The sequence below is a fragment of the Haplochromis burtoni genome, unplaced genomic scaffold (genome assembly GCF_018398535.1).
Source record: "Haplochromis burtoni strain Fernald_Lab_line unplaced genomic scaffold, NCSU_Asbu1 Contig_34, whole genome shotgun sequence".
In the NCBI taxonomy this organism is placed as follows: Eukaryota; Metazoa; Chordata; class Actinopteri; order Cichliformes; family Cichlidae; genus Haplochromis; species Haplochromis burtoni.
In genome coordinates this window covers 632,941-651,525 of record NW_024582395.1, presented here as the reverse complement: position 1 = coordinate 651,525, position 18,585 = coordinate 632,941, and the positions used below count along the sequence as shown (strand labels likewise).

Genomic DNA, 18,585 nt, shown 5'->3' with positions numbered 1-18,585 from the left:
GTGGACAGTAATTGGCTATTCTTTCGTGAGGCTGATTTCAGCACTCTCTGCCCCCACCCCACAGGAACAGTCCCTTTTGCTGCCCCATAGAACTAAGTGTATTTGTGTATATATATATGTGTGTGCTTATGTTGTAAATAAGCCAGACGATAGGTATCAGGTGGGTTGAAGGGAGGAGGGGGTGGGGGTAGGGACCGCTCTGACATTTCATTCACGTGTGCTCCAAATTACAACACAGGAATTGAAAGGAGCTGAAGCTAATTGAATCCAGAAAAAAGGTCATGCTCCAACATGAGATCTTATTTAAAATAAACTTTTAAGCACACCTTAAATATGTATACCCCTGCTTTCACTGGAAGCAGCAGTACAAAGAGAGAAAATGTGAAACCCTAGAAATAAAGTGGATGTAAAGAGCAGTGTTTTATTTCCTCCTCCAAAATTTTATTCAAAGACTCCGGGGGCACCTAATTTATTCATGACATAAAATACATTGTAGAAAAAGATGAGTAGCTTTGCAAATGTTTCCTACAGTGTACAACATCTGAACATATTGCGAGTGATATATAAAAGCTGCTCCACTCTCGCTAATGACTTCTGGCCCTCTGTGGCTTATAGATCAGTGTGTGTTCATTAATGATGCAGGCGTGTGCAAGTCCATGTGTCAATTAGTGGGTGGAGGGGATTAGCAGTCTCCAGAGATTCCTAATTAACACTACACATACTCACACGGGCTAAAGCATCATTTTTGGATTGTTTTTAATGGAATTTTTACTATTTTATTTGCTGGTAAATGAGAAGAAAACTGTTTGCAAAGGAAAGTTCCAGAAAGTATCTCCTCAATGTCAAAAAAGCGCAATGATGTCCACCTCCCTGAGAGAAACACAGACACCTACCCACACACACGCACACACACTTACCAAGGCCACACACATGCTATGTGATGTATACAAGCTCTTAAAAGGTTAAATATGTAGACAGAGGACACAACATAAACACAGACTTAAACAAGTACAGGGCAGACTGTCCTCACAGACGTAACACATAAACAGAATTAGGGATAATTGTGTTTTCAGACAAACAAGAAATACTGTAACGATCAGCTACTTTAAGTGGAGAAAAAAAAATCAAGGTGGTTAGAATGAAAGAGGCTTTCAAACAAGCTAGGGGACATGTCCAAGAGTTAGAAGTAGAGCAGAGTGAAGGTAGATGGAGTTTTTAATACAGCAGAGTGCCTCCTACCTCTTTGTAGTTCACCTTGGGCTCCATTCTCTTCCGCTTTCTGCCCTTCCCGTGATGACTCTGACTGAGGAGGATCCATTTTACAACCTGCAGGAGGGAGAATTGGGGGGATGAAGGCGGGAAAAAGAAGAGCGTGTAAAGGTAGACAAGTGGAGACAGCAAAGTAGCAGGGTTTGAGTGAGAGGGAAGAGAAGCGTGAAGGAGAATCAGGAAAAAGGGGACAACCGCAGAAGAAATTATGACAGGGTGTAATGATGACACAGACAGAGAGAGAGAGAGAAAGAAGGGGTGTACAGTAGAGAAAAGAGTAAATAGCAAGAAGTAAATGTAAACCAAATCAAATCTCCATGAAAAAAAAGTAAGGTTAACAAGCCATTAGCATGACAGGCACAATAATATATAACAGTCTACAGCTCCTTCCTTCTCACAGGCTCACACTCACTCGTGCTCCAACCCAAACAAGTGGCTGAGACAAAAGAGTTCTAGTGAAAGTATGTTGTTGTAACAGAGCCTGGAGTGCAACAGCCAATCACAATCAAGGCCAAAGTCATATCTACCAACATTGGTTCCTTTTGTTCCACATGAATTCACAGAAACACACGACTACAGGAAAAGTCAAGTTCCCAAAAAGTATGTAAAGTAAATGTAAAGTATGTAAAGTAAATGTAAAGTATGTAAAGTAAATTAATCATGTCTACAGCGCAGTCGCTTAAGCACAGTTCCTGTTTTAAGGTAGTTAAAATACAAATAATTACTTTTTACAGAGATACAACTGGGAGAACTGGAAAATATAGGCAAAGCAATTAAGAACAAGATGAGAGCTTTAAGGGAAATCTGATAGGCTGCACAGAATGACACGCAACAGATGTAGAGCGCTGTGTGCCGCACTTCACTCAGAGACAGACAGAGGGAGAGACTGAAACGAAAGTGAGCAGATGAGAAAAAGAGAGGTAAAGGGAGTGCAAGAGAGGTAGAGATAAGAGATGGTATCAATCCCTGTGAAGCGGAGGACACAACCAGATGGTAGAAAAACAAAGCAAGTAAAGAGAAACAGTGGCAGAGTAACACACCGAAGGAAACGAGGCTGATGGGAATCAGGTGACAATCATATCAAGCAATCTAAGGTGCAATATTTGAAAATCTGAGTGCTTCCTTTGCCACTCCCTGAAGATGAGAGGAAGGGACAGGGAAAGAAAGAAGAGGAGGAAAGAAAGAGAGAGAGAGAGAGTGCCTACCTCTGCTTTGACTTCTTCCACCAGCCTTGCCTGCGACCACACGGCGCTCCTTTCATACAGCCACTGAACGAGAGAGAAGAAGGGAAAGCAGTGAGCCAGGGGCAAGTGATCAGGACAGAGTGGAATGCTTTGCAGAGGCAGAGAAGGAGAGAGAGAGAGAGAGAGAGAGAGCAAAGCAGGAAGGGGAGGGAGAGAGAAGAGAGGTGGGAGGAGAGGGAAGAGGTGGGAGCGCTATCACTTGTTCCTCTGACGGAAACTCGCAACTTGACTCCGGAGGATGAGAGAAAGGAGTAAAGAGGAGGAAGGGGTGGTGTACGAAAAGGAGGGGGGGGCGGGGGGGAATCACCTGATTTACAAGCAACTACAGGACTGATAGTCACCTTAGTCCTCCACCATTACACGCACACATATATGTGCAGTCATTCATGCAAGCGAACATCTACGCACCCACAGCCCTTACTCTCTCACCTTATTTAAGCCCTCAGCAAAGCCGCTGCTCAAGTGACGTGAATCACGCACCAGAGCGATGATGCCATGTGTACACGTGTGCTTGCGGGTGTGTACGTGGAGTGGGGAAAAAGAAGGAGACAGACAGGAGTGCGTGGAAGCAAGGTGTTCACAATGTCACACAGCTCACTCACACACACAGGCAGCAGCGACACACGATATTCGCCTCAGCCTCAATCCACGATATGCACTCCACAGACGTTCCCACGCACACACACAGAGCCGCGCTGTGTTTCAGGTATTAGGGTTACCATAGCCACACACACACACACACACACACACACACACAAAGTTCAATACTATAACTGGATGCCTGTGTACTTCTCTACAAGTATTATACAAAAGTGTCTGCTGCTCAAGCAGAAATAGCATGAAGGTGTGTGTAAAAGGCAAGGATGGAGAGACACAGAGAGGTACAGAGAGAGGGAGGTTTTGAGAGTGGGTAGTGTAGAATGTAGTGAGTGTTGAAGTACTAAATTGCCATTGTGTAACAGGATACCACACATAACTCTTGCTGCCTAGATCTCCACTGCCATTCCCTGAATAGCAAGACCTTTGTCTCTCGCCAACTCTCTCGTCCTGCGCCTGCGTCTCTGTGGTGTCTCTCTAGTCTCTTTAGTGAATCGATATTTGACTGGGTGTAGAAGTTCACAAGTTGCATCTCTTTCCCTCTTAAGTGCCTCTCATTCATTTCATACTCGTAAATGGTGACGTCTCTGTCTTTGTTTCTCAGATCCTTTCATGCTTTGGTATTTTTGCTTTAACCATATTTTACTTGAAATGTCTTTGCACGGATATACTTAAAGTTCTTCACAGCAGTCTTTTCATTTGATAAATAATGTGAATACATCCAGTATTTCCAACTGTAAAACTCCGGATCTGGACACATCCAGATATGTTTAGAGGAAGTGTATTTATATCCGGATTTGTTAATATGAAGCTCAGTTGTGTGAAAAAATATTTGCCACATTCCTGATTTCTTAGTTTTTCCCATATCTGTCACACATATGTTTAAGATGTTTGTAGAATGGATTAACTACTTTTGGAAAGCTGAGTTTAATTTCACGACCCACACCGAGACCTGATTACTGTGAGACCTGTTGAATACAAAAAAAATGACTTAGCTACAAGCTGCAACACATCATGCCACAATTCAAGGATAAAAAAAACAAAGCCATTGACATGTATCAGTCTGGAAAGGGTTAAAACATCCATTAATTCTGCTCTCTACTAAAAAGTCCTGAAAGAGAATGTCGAGCCCATCAGTTCATTATGGAGCTAGACAATGATTCAAAACACACCTCTGAATGGTTAAAAATAAATGAATATATTTACACATATATATGGTCAAAGGCTGAACTTAAATCCGATTAAGCATCATTAGCTTGAACTTTAACAGATTGTTCAAACTCAAAAAACCCTCCGATGTGGCTGACCTGCAACAATTCAGCAAAAAAAGAGTAGGCCGAAATTCATCCACGGTGATGTGAAAGACTCACTGCCAGTTATCACAAACACCTAATTGCAGTTTTTGCTGCCAAGGATGGCACAACTAGTTATTAGGTTTAGGGGTCGATTACTTTTTCATGTAAGTTTGGATAGCTTTTTTCCCTTAATAAATGAAATCATCATTTAAAAACCCCATTTCATATGTACTGGGGTTATTTTTTTCTAATATTACAATTCAGACAAATTAAACAAATTAACATTAAGAAATTAAAATTAAACCAGGAAGGGAAAAAATACCTTTTTATATTTTTATATATATTTTAAAAATTAGACTGAAAATCAAACTTATTTGGTGAACACCTTCAGGATATTTGTCTTACATAAGTTTTATTGCTACAAAACACATACGTGTTGCTGTATTGCACAAGTATGAGAGCAAATTTTTACAAAGACAGAGCTCTAGGTATTGGTACTATTTTCTTTGTCAAATCCCAGAGTTTCATTTTGCTCTTTTAAAGATTTTTAGGTTTAGGAAATCTAAATCTAATACCTGCCAGGAAGATCAAAAAGCATCAATTATGTACTAGGTAAATCAGCAGCACTGAAATCAGTATATGACAACTGGTAATTAATACAAAAAATAAACACTATCATGTAGGTGTAGTTTAAGTAGAAGAAGGAGCTAAAAGCTCTGGTGAATCAATGAATCAACAAAATATTCCATGCTACATCATAATCCCAATGGGAACTCTTGAGGTCTAAAATAAACCGACACTGGCCTTCTCATTCTCCATCGTTCAGCACAGGATTGGTGGATGTCATTGTTTATTATTAGGCCAAATCATTTCCTGCCTTTCTTCAATTCAAGCACATTCAAGAGCAAAGGAGGCAGAGAGGAGAAAGAGAGGCAGCATGTGAGATTTTAAAAATGTGTTTGTGCCCAGTGTACATAATGCACAAGCACTTGCATTTGTGAAAGGTTTCAATCGATTGGGCTGATCTTATTAGCCAGCGCTCTGACTGGCACATCAAACACAAAAAAAGCCTCTGCAAAAACAATCAGCTTTCACCCAATCGGGTGTGAAAAAACAGCGGAGCACTCCCTCCGCACTGTCCTTTCCACCCTGAGAGGCCCCTGGAAGACTCAAGTTACATCATCGCATCCAGAAGGTGAAGGCTCCCAGACACAGGAACAGACACTAAAAACTGCACACACGCACAGTGGTAATTAAGATCTGTAACCATGGAGATGGCAGAATTGAAGAAGCTGTTGGAGTGGATTGATTGTCTGAGCAATCCTAGTATTTGTAACCCTTTGAGGGGGCAGATAAAGCAGGACTGCTCACCTCACCAAGATACAGTAGCAGTCTTGCGATGGCTAAATATAACTTAAAGATGGATGTGACCACCATGATGTTAAAAACTGGTTTGTGAAATCCTGTGTTAAAGCTAAGGTTAGCATTATGACTATTTGGGGGGTTATAACTACCTTGCTTGGTGGAGTACACATTCCTAGGTCAGGGTGTTAATAACTGCACAAGGTGCTCAGTTCAGTAACTTCTGTTAGTTGAAGCCGAGCAAGGTTGGCACCTACCTTTAATGCAAAGCAGTCACAATCTTAATATACATAACCTTTTATAACCAATTTAAATATAAGCTATTTTTAACAAATGGTTTCTGAATTATTGCACACAATTTAAACTATAGTAGTTAATAATATTCCCTGCTGCGTAGCCATTTTAAAGCTGTTCTTCTCATGTGGCGTCATGCCATACCGGATGCGACACAACCAATGTGGCAGATGCGACACGAGAAGCTTCCATTAGACGTGAGACAATGGAGGAAAGTGGTTCCTGGATGTTGCTGGCTGCTGCTCATAATTCAGAACTCCGTCACCTTGTCTAAACACATCTGGGGGTTAAAAAGAAAACCAAGATGGCAGCTGCCAGAATGTGAAAGTCAGGGCTTCAAAATGGGACTTCACAAACCTTGAGTGACCAGGATTGAACCAGTCTTTCTACGGTTCATGGTAATGCCAGCCAGGTTGTTGCCACAGTAAGTAAACGTTAACTACTGAGTAGTAAGAATGGTTGTAAAACATTAAAACAATGAAATCTTCAGTGGACTACAAGAAAAACAATGCACTGGGAATTGCAACCCTGTAAGCACAATTACAACAATTAGTGAGACTAAATTACTGCATTATTGTGTACAATGAAGCCTAAGTAATACTGATTTATCTTAAACATTACAATGAAGAACAAATTCCAACACAGTTTTTATCTACTTAAAGAGCTGTCAGGCTTAAAAGTGAGGAATTGCCTTGTTTTTTTCATAAACTGGTATTTAATTATTTTAAACTCAGCCAAAAAAAAAAAAAATACTGAAGGACTTTTCGTACCTTTGGAATTCCCGGCTGATCGAGCCAGTCAGCATAAATAGCACCGAGGGTGAGGCCTTTTCTGGAACACAATGGCACAAGTGTTAGTATTATTCCTATTATTACAGCAATGACTGTTATTGCCCAAGACGCACTGTAAAAACATCGTTCTGGGAAAATACTGTTAGGGTTATGGCAGACTTGAGATTTAGGCCAACACCTTAAACAAAAAAGGGCACACCCACCTTCCTATACATGGGCAAGAAAAGAGGCATGCACAGACAATGAATTGGAGTTATACATATGGACATGCAAAAAAAAAAAAAAAAAAAAAAAAAGAGTCTATGTATATGCATGTCTGAGTAGTTGAAAGGAGGCCAAATTGGATGGTTTGCATGTGGAAATAGTCAAACACCATACAGAGAACACACACAGTGACTGGGCTGACTTGCAAAGACAAATGTGAATGCAAACAAACATCCCACATTCAGCCTGGTGTATTTATGCAAACAGTAAAGTATACATCAAGTATACACACAAAGTGCACAAAGAGTCGAAGAGTAACTAAATAGCATGCCCTTCACCCCACTATCAATCCTACCCGCCTGTGCTTAGAGAGAAAAAATTCCACTCTTGGCTACTCTGAAGGTTTCAGTGCAGTATAAGTATACAGTAATACCTTCACTGAAACATTTTTATTTTTTATTTCTGGATAGTATTTTTTCTTTATTAAACACATGCAATTCAGGCTCCCCCACATTTTCCAAACTTATCCCTAAAAGGACACGTTGAGAAAAATAACAGACACAGAATGTAAATAGGTCTATTTTGTAAATCTATTATAATTGTCACAATGGGTTTAACCTCCTGTAGTGACCATTTAAGGTAATCTTAAACTCAGTTCATCAGGCTCAGTCACCTTAATCTTATTCCAACTTGTAAAAGTCAAAATGTATTCTCAGTGGTTTAAACTCAAAGTTAATGATAGAAAGATAACATGCTCACAAAAACAATCTGTGGCCTTGAGACAAACTTGAAAACAAGCAACCAACCTAATTCTCAACATTGCTCATGTGACTAAATTGGCTTTTTGTTGCGGGGTTGAGGCTGAGCTCCTCGCTCCCGCACACTAGCCGAGCTCATCTAGTGCATTTCTAGGCAATTTAAAAGAGTGGTGTATTGGGAAACTACACTTTAAAGCATATTAGAAGAAGCAATACTCCAAATAAAACATCAACTTGCTTAAAAACCAAGGATTAAGAATGTGATGAGCGACTTCATCACAAGCGCATTTAAACTCTTGGCATGATTGAAATTATAGACAGAGTCTAGAGACTAAACATATGCCACACCAACAGTGAGAACCCACAAAGTCGGATTACATGGGATTATGTCAGCATACTTCTCTTGTGTGGCAAACAAAAGGTTAATACACTTAATATACCACATGACTCATCAAGTGATGCTTAATAATAGGTCTAGTGAGAAATAAGCTTCATCTCTCACGAGAACATATGAGGCATGTATCTACCCGTTCCGTTCTGTGACGCTAAAATGTAAACTTCACTTTAGTTTCACTAATTAGTCATCCTCTTAGTGACATGTAAGAATTCACAATTAAGTCTATATGTTTTTGGACAATGACATGTTTTGTATTTTGCCTCAGAACACCACCACTGTGGATTTTAAATTTTAAAAAATAGTGCAGAGTTTAATTAAAAGGATTTAGCAAAAGTACTGCATTTTGTAAAGTAATGTGAAACACTTAGAAAATGTTAAATGTGAGGACCGTTTTAATATTTGCAGGAAGTCGCCAAATGCTGTTTTTCCTCCCTTGAGATGCTGTGCTAGCCCTTTACTGTGGCCACCGTCAGTTGCTGCTTGTCTGTGCACCTCTTCGCCTTCAGTTTTGTCTTCAGTAGCTGAAAAGCATGCTCTACTGGGTTGAAACCAGGCAACTGACTTGTCCATTAAAAAATATCCAATTCTTTGCCTTAATAAACTCTTGTGTTGCTTTTGGAGAATGTTTTGGGGCATTTTCCATTTGTCCTGTAAAGTTTTTGCAGCATTTGGTTGAAGCTTAGCAGAAAGTATAACCCTGTACACTCCAGAATTCATCCTCCTACTTCTCTCAGCAGCCATTAATAAACACTAGTGACTCAGTTCCACTGGCAGCCATACATGCCTATGCTATAACATTGCTTCCAACATGTTTGACAGATGATGTGATACGCTTTGGATCATAAGCTATTTTTCTTACTTTCTCCATACTTTTTATTTCCCATCATTTTGGTGCAAGTTAATATTGGTTTAATTTGTTCTTTTAGATGTTTTCTGAAAAAGGTCTAGTCGTCAGTGTAACAAGTGGTTTCCATTGTCACCATTGCCACACAAAAGACAACACTAGGTTCAATTCCACCAGGCAGCTAGGACTTTCTATATGGAGTTCACATGTTCTGATGTTTGCATGTTTGCTCTCATTATCTCCCACAGCATCTTAGATTAATCAGAGATTCTAAATTGGTTGTGGCTTTATGTGTTAGCCCTGCAACAGATCAGTGACCTGTCCAAGATGTACCCTCCCTCTCGTCCTACGGCAGCTGGGCTCCAGCTCCAAGAGAAAATGGATCGGTGGTTTTAACAATGATATACCTACTTACTCAAGAGTGTTCTTGACTTCCATAGACGTTATGAAGAGCTTCTTTTTTTAAACCAAGGAGAGAATGTGCACTCACTTTAGCTTTCCTACACTGTCTTTGAGGGCTTTGGGTGCTACTGGCCAGTGCAGTGTGATCTTTAACTATCAAAATAACTCATTTTGGCATTTCACCCCAATGATGACCTTCATTTACATCTACACCTCCTTGTACCTCACCATGAAAGTTCTAATGAACAGATCCAAATGCAAAGTAAACTTTGATTAAACAAAGTAAAGATTTTTTATCTGCTTAATTTGTAGAGGAAACTGGGATGTACTGGCCATGAAACTGCTTGTCAGTCAATTACTTTTGAATCTCTCAAAATGTTAACACACTTTTTATTATCAAGATGTAGGAAAGGATATTCACTACAAAATATATAATTTATAGAATATGATGCTGGATATTAAACAGAACATAAAGTATTTAAAATGAGCTCAACAACTAAACATCTGCACCAGTATTTTTAAGATATTTAACACTGATAGGAAACATTTTTCTGCATAATAATTATTCTGAATTTTGATACTTTACGCAAAATTTGTCTAAAAATAAAATTTTATGTGCAATGAGGTGTTTTATTGCTTAGTTTCCTAAAGGAATTGCTTGAAAAATTCCTCAATACAGCATACAGGCAATGCGCATGGTATGTTTTTGATTTCTGTGTGTGCTTGGGGTCAGGGAGTGAGAGGTTTGGGATTGTCTCTGGTTGCCTTTCTGTAAAAGTCCCTGCACGCCACTGTTCCAAGGATACATGACCTCACATCACGAAAAGACTGGCCATGACCCAGAGCAGCAACTGTCTATTCTAATCTTAAACCCTTCTATTTCACTGAGCTGTTTACTGAAAGAGGCATCAAATCCAAATATTGACTCTGCCCAACTCCCTCTGTTTAATTCAATCAATCTCTTCTCGTCCAGCAGCAGCACACTCCACATGACAGAGAAGGCAGAAAGAAAACACTGAGAGCCGACAAATAGATGCTCGAGAAAAGAAGAGTAAGAAAAGAAAGGGCTGATAATTTGAATGACAGACAAGGAAGAAAACGTGGGACAGCAGGACAAGACACATGAAGAGGTTAATGAGGCAATCGGCAGAAAAAGAAAGTTGAATGATTAAGAGAGTGCAGAGAGAGTGAGAGAGAATTAGAGAGGAGGAGAGCAGGAGGAGCAGTTATCCTTTTACACTTCAGTGAATATGAGAGTGAATGAGACTGTTCACCTAACAGAACTGGTGTTGGATGCTTCAGTTTGCCATATTTCCACAGTGGGACCAAATGCATTTCACATGAAATCGATTAACATGTCACATCTGCCACTGAAAGTTTAAAAGCTACATTGAAACAAACAAAAAATAATAATCTTTAACCGCATCTCATATTTGTCTGCAACTAGAAACTAAGACTACTCCTGCTATAGTACAAACCAAATTGGTTTTAATGCATCTTTACATTATTCATGAATTACACTGCAGAGAGTTCTCATAGCAAACAACATACCTTTCCATGCCGGGAAAGCTAATCAGTAACATTTGCAGGAAATCCTGTTTAAAACAGAACAAAAAAAAAAAGACAAGCAGAAATGGAGTCGTTTAGGTAGATGTGGGAGGAAGACAAAAAGAAAAGAGAAAGGCATACCTGATCTTAAGTCAAGAGTACAAGGTCAAACAGTGTTTATGTTACTTCCTCTATTTAGTGGGAGGACTCAATCTGCGACTGAAGTAACAGGAGCCAGGTGGAACTCATATGCACGCACACACACACACACACACAGTTCCAGGTGGGATCACTCAGCTTTGTGGCCCCACCAGAATAAACACATGTGCCTCTGTTGATGTACAATCATCAATTTGAGAGAAAGCTATTGTAACAATGTGGCAATCAGGTTTACATCAGCCTCCCAATAATTTATAAAAGCAGCAAATGTGCTGGAGAGACGGGTCGAATTAAATAGTTCACACGTGAGCTAAAATGTTATCAGCAGCCTCTGAAGTAGCAGGAGAGATATGTTTCCAGCCTCACCTGGGACAAAATTAGATGGCCGTGGTATTTCTTCACAAATAATTGGAAGAATTCAATAAACTGTTGCTCTCCCACTTGACTGGCCAAGAACCTGAGGAGAAAGTAGCCCTGGACAAAGGGTGAGACATGCAAACAATCAATTATAGACAAACGTCTAAAGCACTAAACAAGAAAGCTCACAGAAATTTAAAAAAAACAAAGAGATACTATAAGTTTATTCGATACTTTGATTGGATCTGGTTTTTTTATTTGTCTTCATTAATTCCCTCCTTTCTTTGTTCATTTCCCACCTTCCTACTACGACATTAGTCTCACCTTGAGGTAGTGGACTTGCATGAAGGGTTTTTCAGGGTTGAGGGCATGCTTAACTGTGGAGGAGCCAGATTCACTGACCTGACCAGTCTTCTCCATGTTAGGTCTGCAGGAGGGCAAACAGAGCAGGGAAGAAAAAATTGCTCACAGAAACACTGAACAAGTGAAGAGATGGACGTACAGCACACAAAGTGAGATTTTCAGCACACACCATCAGCAGTACTGTGCACAGGTACATGACAAGACCAGAAGGCAAAACAGGAGTGAGATGTTGGAGAACAGGAGCACATTTTTGTTTTATCTTGCTCTCAAGACATTTTAGTTGCAGGAAAACCACCATTTCAACAGAGCAAGAGTACACTGTCAGCAACACTAAATGGCACCACTCAGGCCATTTCTCAATGGTGAACACATTGCCAAGTTGCCACACTTTGCCAGAGGCAGGCTGGAAATAAAACTGTGGATTTATAATAGCATACTATAGTGTTTATATGACCTCACAGTGCTGTGCTCTAACTTTTACTGCCCGTGAGTCATGGAGCGAACATATAACACTTGCGCACAAAAAAAGCACCCCTGACTACCAGCACAAAAGAGCCACGCTCTGGGTTTCATTTTCCCCGTCACGAAGATACAAATCATCCCCTCAACCTCCATAAAACACACAAACAAACACGCATAAAACCAATAAAAAACCAGACAAACAAATCCCTGACATGGGATGCTGTGCAATGATAGTTTTAGTTAGCTGGTATTGATCAGAATGAGCAGATTAACTCAGTGTGCCAATAGGAAGGCCTTGAAGGATCACCCTCCTGCCAAGTCGATACGGCAGGCGCCTGGCCCACCAATCAATACACCCTTCATCACTGGCTTGCACTTTTCCACAAGACCGCTTCATGACAGGGCCAGACACACACACGCAGACGTACATGGACGATCGGAAAGGCTAAAGGCGCAGAGAGTCACATGTGACTGTTTAAATTTTTGACTTGAGCTTAAGCAGGGAGCCACAAGTTGGTCAAATATTTGATTTACACAAGTGTTTGTCCAGCCATGGGTGAGCAGAAGAGGGAAGGCAGGATGCAGAAGAGAGGGGGGTAAAGCAGACTAGGGCTGAGGACAAGACAAGGAGGAGGTGTGGGAGAAATCAAGGGCAGAAGATAGACAGGAATGTTTGGTTTGCTTAGTGTACTGAAAGAGAGGAAGTCATCAGCTTCCTGGAATTTCTAAATTCGACTGGTCATTCTTTCAAGCACTTTCATCATGCATCTGAGGGCGTGTTCCCACTTGTGTGGATGTATGCATGTCATATAAATGCTGTGCGAGAGAAATCGCTATGGAAATGACCTGATTTCGGAAAATCTGCCTCAGAAAATCAAATTAATGATGTTGACTCTCCAGAAATAAAGACTTTCATTATTCTCAGTCTGTCAGTGACTGTATATAATGAATAACACATTTGGATATAACAAACGGGCTACAAGTTAAAACTTAAAATATGCAATATAGTGTTTGTTTTATATGTGGTTCCTTTATATCAACATTTTCCTTTAAACACTGGATTTTTTTTAAAACTTGCTCTCTGTCCAGTCACCTGCTCATTTCAGCCTGTGGCTGTCTGTTCCTTGCGATAAGATGAAATGGACTCTTTTTAAGACAGCGGGATGTGCTGTACCCCTGGGAACTTGTGTGTATGTGTGGGTCTGAGAGGAAAAAGAAGGATTAGGACAAAAGATGAAAACAGTGACAGAACATGTACTGTCTTTCCACGGAAAATGTAACCATTTCTTATGTCAGAGACACTAGCAGCAGACCACGGAGAGACAAAATGTTGATTCATCACTGTCATGTTAAACAAAGGGACTTCAGCCTTCTTTATAAGGGATTTATTGATGTGTGAATCCCTGGGTTTTGCTGCCTGTCTTTGTCAGGGATGATTAACTAAAACTTTAGGAGGAAACGGTGCTTGCTGCCTTCAGCGTCTCGTAATAGCTAAATGTATTTCAGAATAAATGGCGTTCTTATCTAACTTGTAGGGCAGTGAGAGGGGGGGTGTTTGTCTGTGTGTGTGTGTGCATGCGTAGCTGTGCGTACACCTGGGTGTGTCTGAGATTGAAAGGGAGAGAAAAAGCGAGAGGAAATCAGGAGCTATTACTGACAGAACTTAATGTCAAACGAGAACACACATACACACACGAGAGGTTTATAGCTCCGTGAGCCATATCCTGACAAATTACACTGGGTTGACTGTGGAAACCGGATAAGGTAGAGCAGCGCTCCCAGCAGCCCAGTAAATCAGCAGGGAGAATGGCGTCTGGCCCAGGCTGCCCTAAATATAACTCATCTGAAATGGACTGATAAACACTGGCCACTGGGGCCCCTGCTGGATCATGGGGTGTCAATTGTGACCTACTGAACTTGGAAAGAACAACCTACCATTTAGCCTTTGTGTGTGCATTTGTGTATGGTGAGGACATCTCTTTGTATATATCCCACTGTGGTTTCCTTTCCTTCCCTTCAGCAGATCCTTAGAGAGTTTTCACTGTGTTGTGACACTGAGTTAGTGTTTATGTGCATGTGGTTCTAATGCAAATGAAGTTACATGTGGACTTGGGCACAAAGGTTGTGTATTCCACATGAAAAAGTGATCTGTGTCAGGACTTTGAGGGCCCTACAAGATACAATAACTAAAATTGTAAAAAATTGATAAAAAACAAAACAATAAAGGCAAGCTGACAGAGACAGAGGTGGTTCCTAAGTTACTTTTTAAAGGTATCATTAGTGTCCACAGATCTTCATGAGGTTCCACAACCTCAAAAGCACAATCACCTTTTATCATTAACTTGGATCTTGGTACAACCAATTCACCTAATAGATCTTGGTGTTATGTGTGGTTGTAGCAGCTCACTGATATGTGGAGGCATCAAACCGTGATGACCAAAATTTCAAACTGAACCCTTAAACTTCCCAGGGAGCCAGTTTAAAGAAAACAAAAATCTGTGTCACATGGGACCTTTAAGGGGACATGCAGCAACATCCTTGAGTTAGTTATCAGTTTTCAAGTTTTCAGGAATTGTTATTCAATTCATACTCTATAAATGGTAAATGGCCTGTATTTGTATAGCGCTTTATTAGTCCCTAAGGACCCCAAAGCGCTTTACACATCCAGTCATCCACCCATTCACACACACATTCACACACTGGTGATGGCAAGCCACAGCCACCCTGGGGCGCAATGACAGAGGCGAGGCTGCCGGACACTGGCGCCACTGGGCCCTCTGACCAGCAGGCAACGGTGAAGTGTCTTGCCCAAGGACACAACAACCGAGACTGTCCGAGCCGGGGTTCGAACCAGCAACCTTCCGATTACAAGGCGAACTCCCAACTCTTGAGCCACGATCGCCTCGTAATAATAATGATATATAATAATGATGATGAGTTCAGAGTCATTTTAATGTCCACTGAGAAAACTGATGAAGACTGCAGTGTGGTCAAGGCCTCAAAAACCCCCACAGTTGAGGTTCTGCATCACCTGTATTACCCTCAGGATCAAGAATAAAGATCAAGGTTAATCTCGACTGCTGTGCACTTCATCAGACAACAGTTTTCATATGGAAAACAAAAAACTCAATAACTTTGTTTGTTTAAAAAAACTGTTATAATTCATTTTTATATGGGAAATTTCCCCTGGAAAAATAACTGTAATTTAGTAGTAATTATAGGTGAAACTAGAAGAGCTGCTCCAAGTCAACTGTAATAACTGAGTCATTAGTCATTTACTATCGTAAAACTTTATTTTTCCATCGACGCATACTGTATGCCGAATTCCATTCTTCACTATGGTGTCACGTCAAATGTCCACAGCTTTATCTGACTTGCTGGGCACTAAAAGGCACTCAACATTACAAATCAGTCAACTCAAACTACATGAACAATGACTGCATTTACCTCATAACTGGCAGCAAATGTCTTAGCTCTTCCCTGGAAGCTGATAAAGAGTTTTTATATAGGAAGGACTCAGAAAATAAAATGTTATAATGAAATGCGTAGATGCACTATAATTACAACGGGCCTCTGCTGAAAGTAAACAAACAATAATTAGCTTTGCTAAAATGTACATGTTGACAGAAGTAAAGGAACACAAACAGGAGCACATTTGCAGAGTAACAGCCGCATTATAGAAGTACATATACACAGACTAAATGTGTTCAATCATTAAGATCATTAAGCCTGTGAGCAGGGTTCATTTATGCCCCAACTTGCTTTGGCAATCCTTTTGGAGTTATTTGCCACTTTGACAATAACGTGTTTTTCACTACAAATGCAACACACCATATTTCCATGTAGCAGTCAGTCAAAACATGCAGCCAGGCTTGCAAGCATGTGTGCATGTGTGTGTGTGCACATACTGTAAAAAGTTTGATGTTGTTGATGTAACCCCATCAGGTGACGAGAAACATAAGCCTGATCCTCTCTAACAACCCATGTGTCTGTCTTGTGGAGGAAAACTCTGACCGACACCACTCTCCAATGTATATTTAACCCTTTCCTGCACTGCCAGCTTCTTATTTTAAGGTACATTGTAATTCACAGCCATGGCTCCTTCCATGTTGAAGCCTACCACAAATAAAGACGTTATCAGACAGCAGTCTTAAAGATCTGGAACAATTTAAATCATAAAAGTTTTAAAAACAAAGGTAAATTCACCAATAAAGAACATCACTAACACCACATGAAGTATTTGAAGCAGGCTGAATTTCACTGTTAAAGTGAATGTGAATATCCATATATATCACAAGTGTAACCACCATTGATTTAACGTCTAATGAGAGCTGCAATACGCACAGAGAAATCACCAGCATTTTCATTAGCTAAAGGGTTAAGCCCTTGTTGGGGTTTACAGCTATAATCCCCCGATGACACTCTGCTTCCACCCTGGATGAAATAAAGCAGGGTGTGGGTCCCACACTGTCCGTCTGTCTGAATTTATGTGTTTGCGCACACTTGCCTTCCTCGTGATGTGAGCTTTTCTAAGACATGACGGTACAGCACACCTGGATATACTTTATTGCCACACCTGCCACACCTGTACCCCTGGAATGCCTAGACTCTATGTTCATGTGTGCGTCTGCATGTGCAGACACTAAGAAAAATCTAGGCACAGTCTGGCCTGAAAATAGAAGATAACATTCACTGTAAAGAATCTGTTTATTGCAAAAAAAATTTATCTCATTGTATATAGATTTTTTTATTTTAGCAAACTGTTTAGGATCAACATAACCATAACATGATGCAAAAATTGGTGGTAACTGAATCAATAAAACAAATTAAAAACCTAATTTTGCCAACGAACATTAACTTCATTTTGAGCATCATCAGTGGTGATAAGAGCTGGTGTCTTAGACTATGGCCAGACACCAAACAGCAGTTTGTTTGAAGATTCCACAGATTCCAAGTCTGAAGGCATCCCATCATGTTAGAAGTGGGCTATGCACAATTAATTGAATTCAGGTAAGGGCTTTGATTATTGCCATGGTGCTCTTTAGTTACCCTCCAAAAACGTGTTTCTGTATAAAGACACACACCTGAGGATCTGAAGTTCCTCTTTTGAGTTTTGCAACTCATCGGAAAGTCTTCTCCACCTCAGAAGTGCCTTCAGGTCAAACTGCTCGGTTTTCTCCTCTAAAGAGAGCTGGAGGGAGACACACATGGACAAAAGTCGATGCAAAATTGCCAGATGAAAAGAGCTAAATATGATGAATTCTGCAAAAACATAAAGACACTGTGATAGAAGCGCTCTGTTATTCAGTTTGGCAACACTTGGAAGCAGATATGATTAAATCCTTTCAGCAGAGCAAAGTTCATATCATAAAGGTGTTTAGATTTAACATCACAGACAAAAGAAAAGCACTTGTGTAACTCTAGATGGTGTGGGAATACAAGTGGGAGGATTAGGTCTGTAGCCCCATCAACTACAAGATTAGAGCTGAAGTCAGTGTTGCAAACATTAATGCTACACCCACTTCTTTTATCTATTTAGTCTCTTATATTTTTTGCAGGGATCCTTAATTAACCATCTGGCTGTAGAAGGACCTTTGGGAAAACAATCTTTAGAAAAGAATTTACTAACGAATCAACTATGCGACTGATGTGGTTTTACACCTAAAGAGATATGGTCTATTGATTAATGTTGTGATTGGTTGAGAAAACTTTGTTTGTGATTTTTCAAATTTATTTCCTGTTTTTGCTTTTTTGTATTCCAATATTCTCTAGCTGCCTTTTTAAAAAAAAAAAGTTTAACGTATGTTTTTGTCACAGTGATGTTTGAACAGACGAAAGGTTGGAATACTGACCCACATTTTATTTATTTAATGAATTTTGCTATATGATATTTTAGCAGTATTTGTTTTTTTATGACTCAAAATATTTACATATAACTCATTTCTAATGAGAGAAGATTATCTTCTCAGAGGCACCCGCTTGCCTTTATTCTCACTGGCCACTTCATTAGGTACACCTTTCTAGTACCAGCTTGGCCCTCCTTTTGCCTTCAGAGTTGTTTTGGTTCTTCGTGGCATAAATTCAACAAGGTGCTGAAAGCATTTATGTGAGATTTGGGTTCATATTGACAGAATAGCAGGCATGGACAGGTATGATATGGTCAGCTCGGGTGATACTAAGGGGTCCAAAAAGTGCAAAGGAAATATTGACCACGCCAGGACCAGCAGCCTGAACCACAG

General features: G+C 40.2%; 1 protein-coding gene across 2 annotated transcripts in view; it reads right to left on the bottom strand.

The window, feature by feature from the left end:
• aopep (aminopeptidase O (putative)) overlaps positions 1–18,585 on the bottom strand; it is an 89,158-nt gene that overhangs the window by 36,272 nt on the left and 34,301 nt on the right. For both annotated transcript variants that reach the window (XM_005918977.3, XM_005918979.3), the window contains exons 8-14: positions 17,431–17,537; positions 11,846–11,948; positions 11,531–11,638; positions 11,009–11,052; positions 6,832–6,892; positions 2,475–2,537; positions 1,240–1,326 (exon numbers count right to left, since the gene is read on the bottom strand). In XM_005918977.3, coding sequence (XP_005919039.1) covers positions 1,240–1,326; positions 2,475–2,537; positions 6,832–6,892; positions 11,009–11,052; positions 11,531–11,638; positions 11,846–11,948; positions 17,431–17,537 — 573 coding nt within the window. The remainder of the gene's footprint in view (positions 1–1,239; positions 1,327–2,474; positions 2,538–6,831; positions 6,893–11,008; positions 11,053–11,530; positions 11,639–11,845; positions 11,949–17,430; positions 17,538–18,585) is intronic.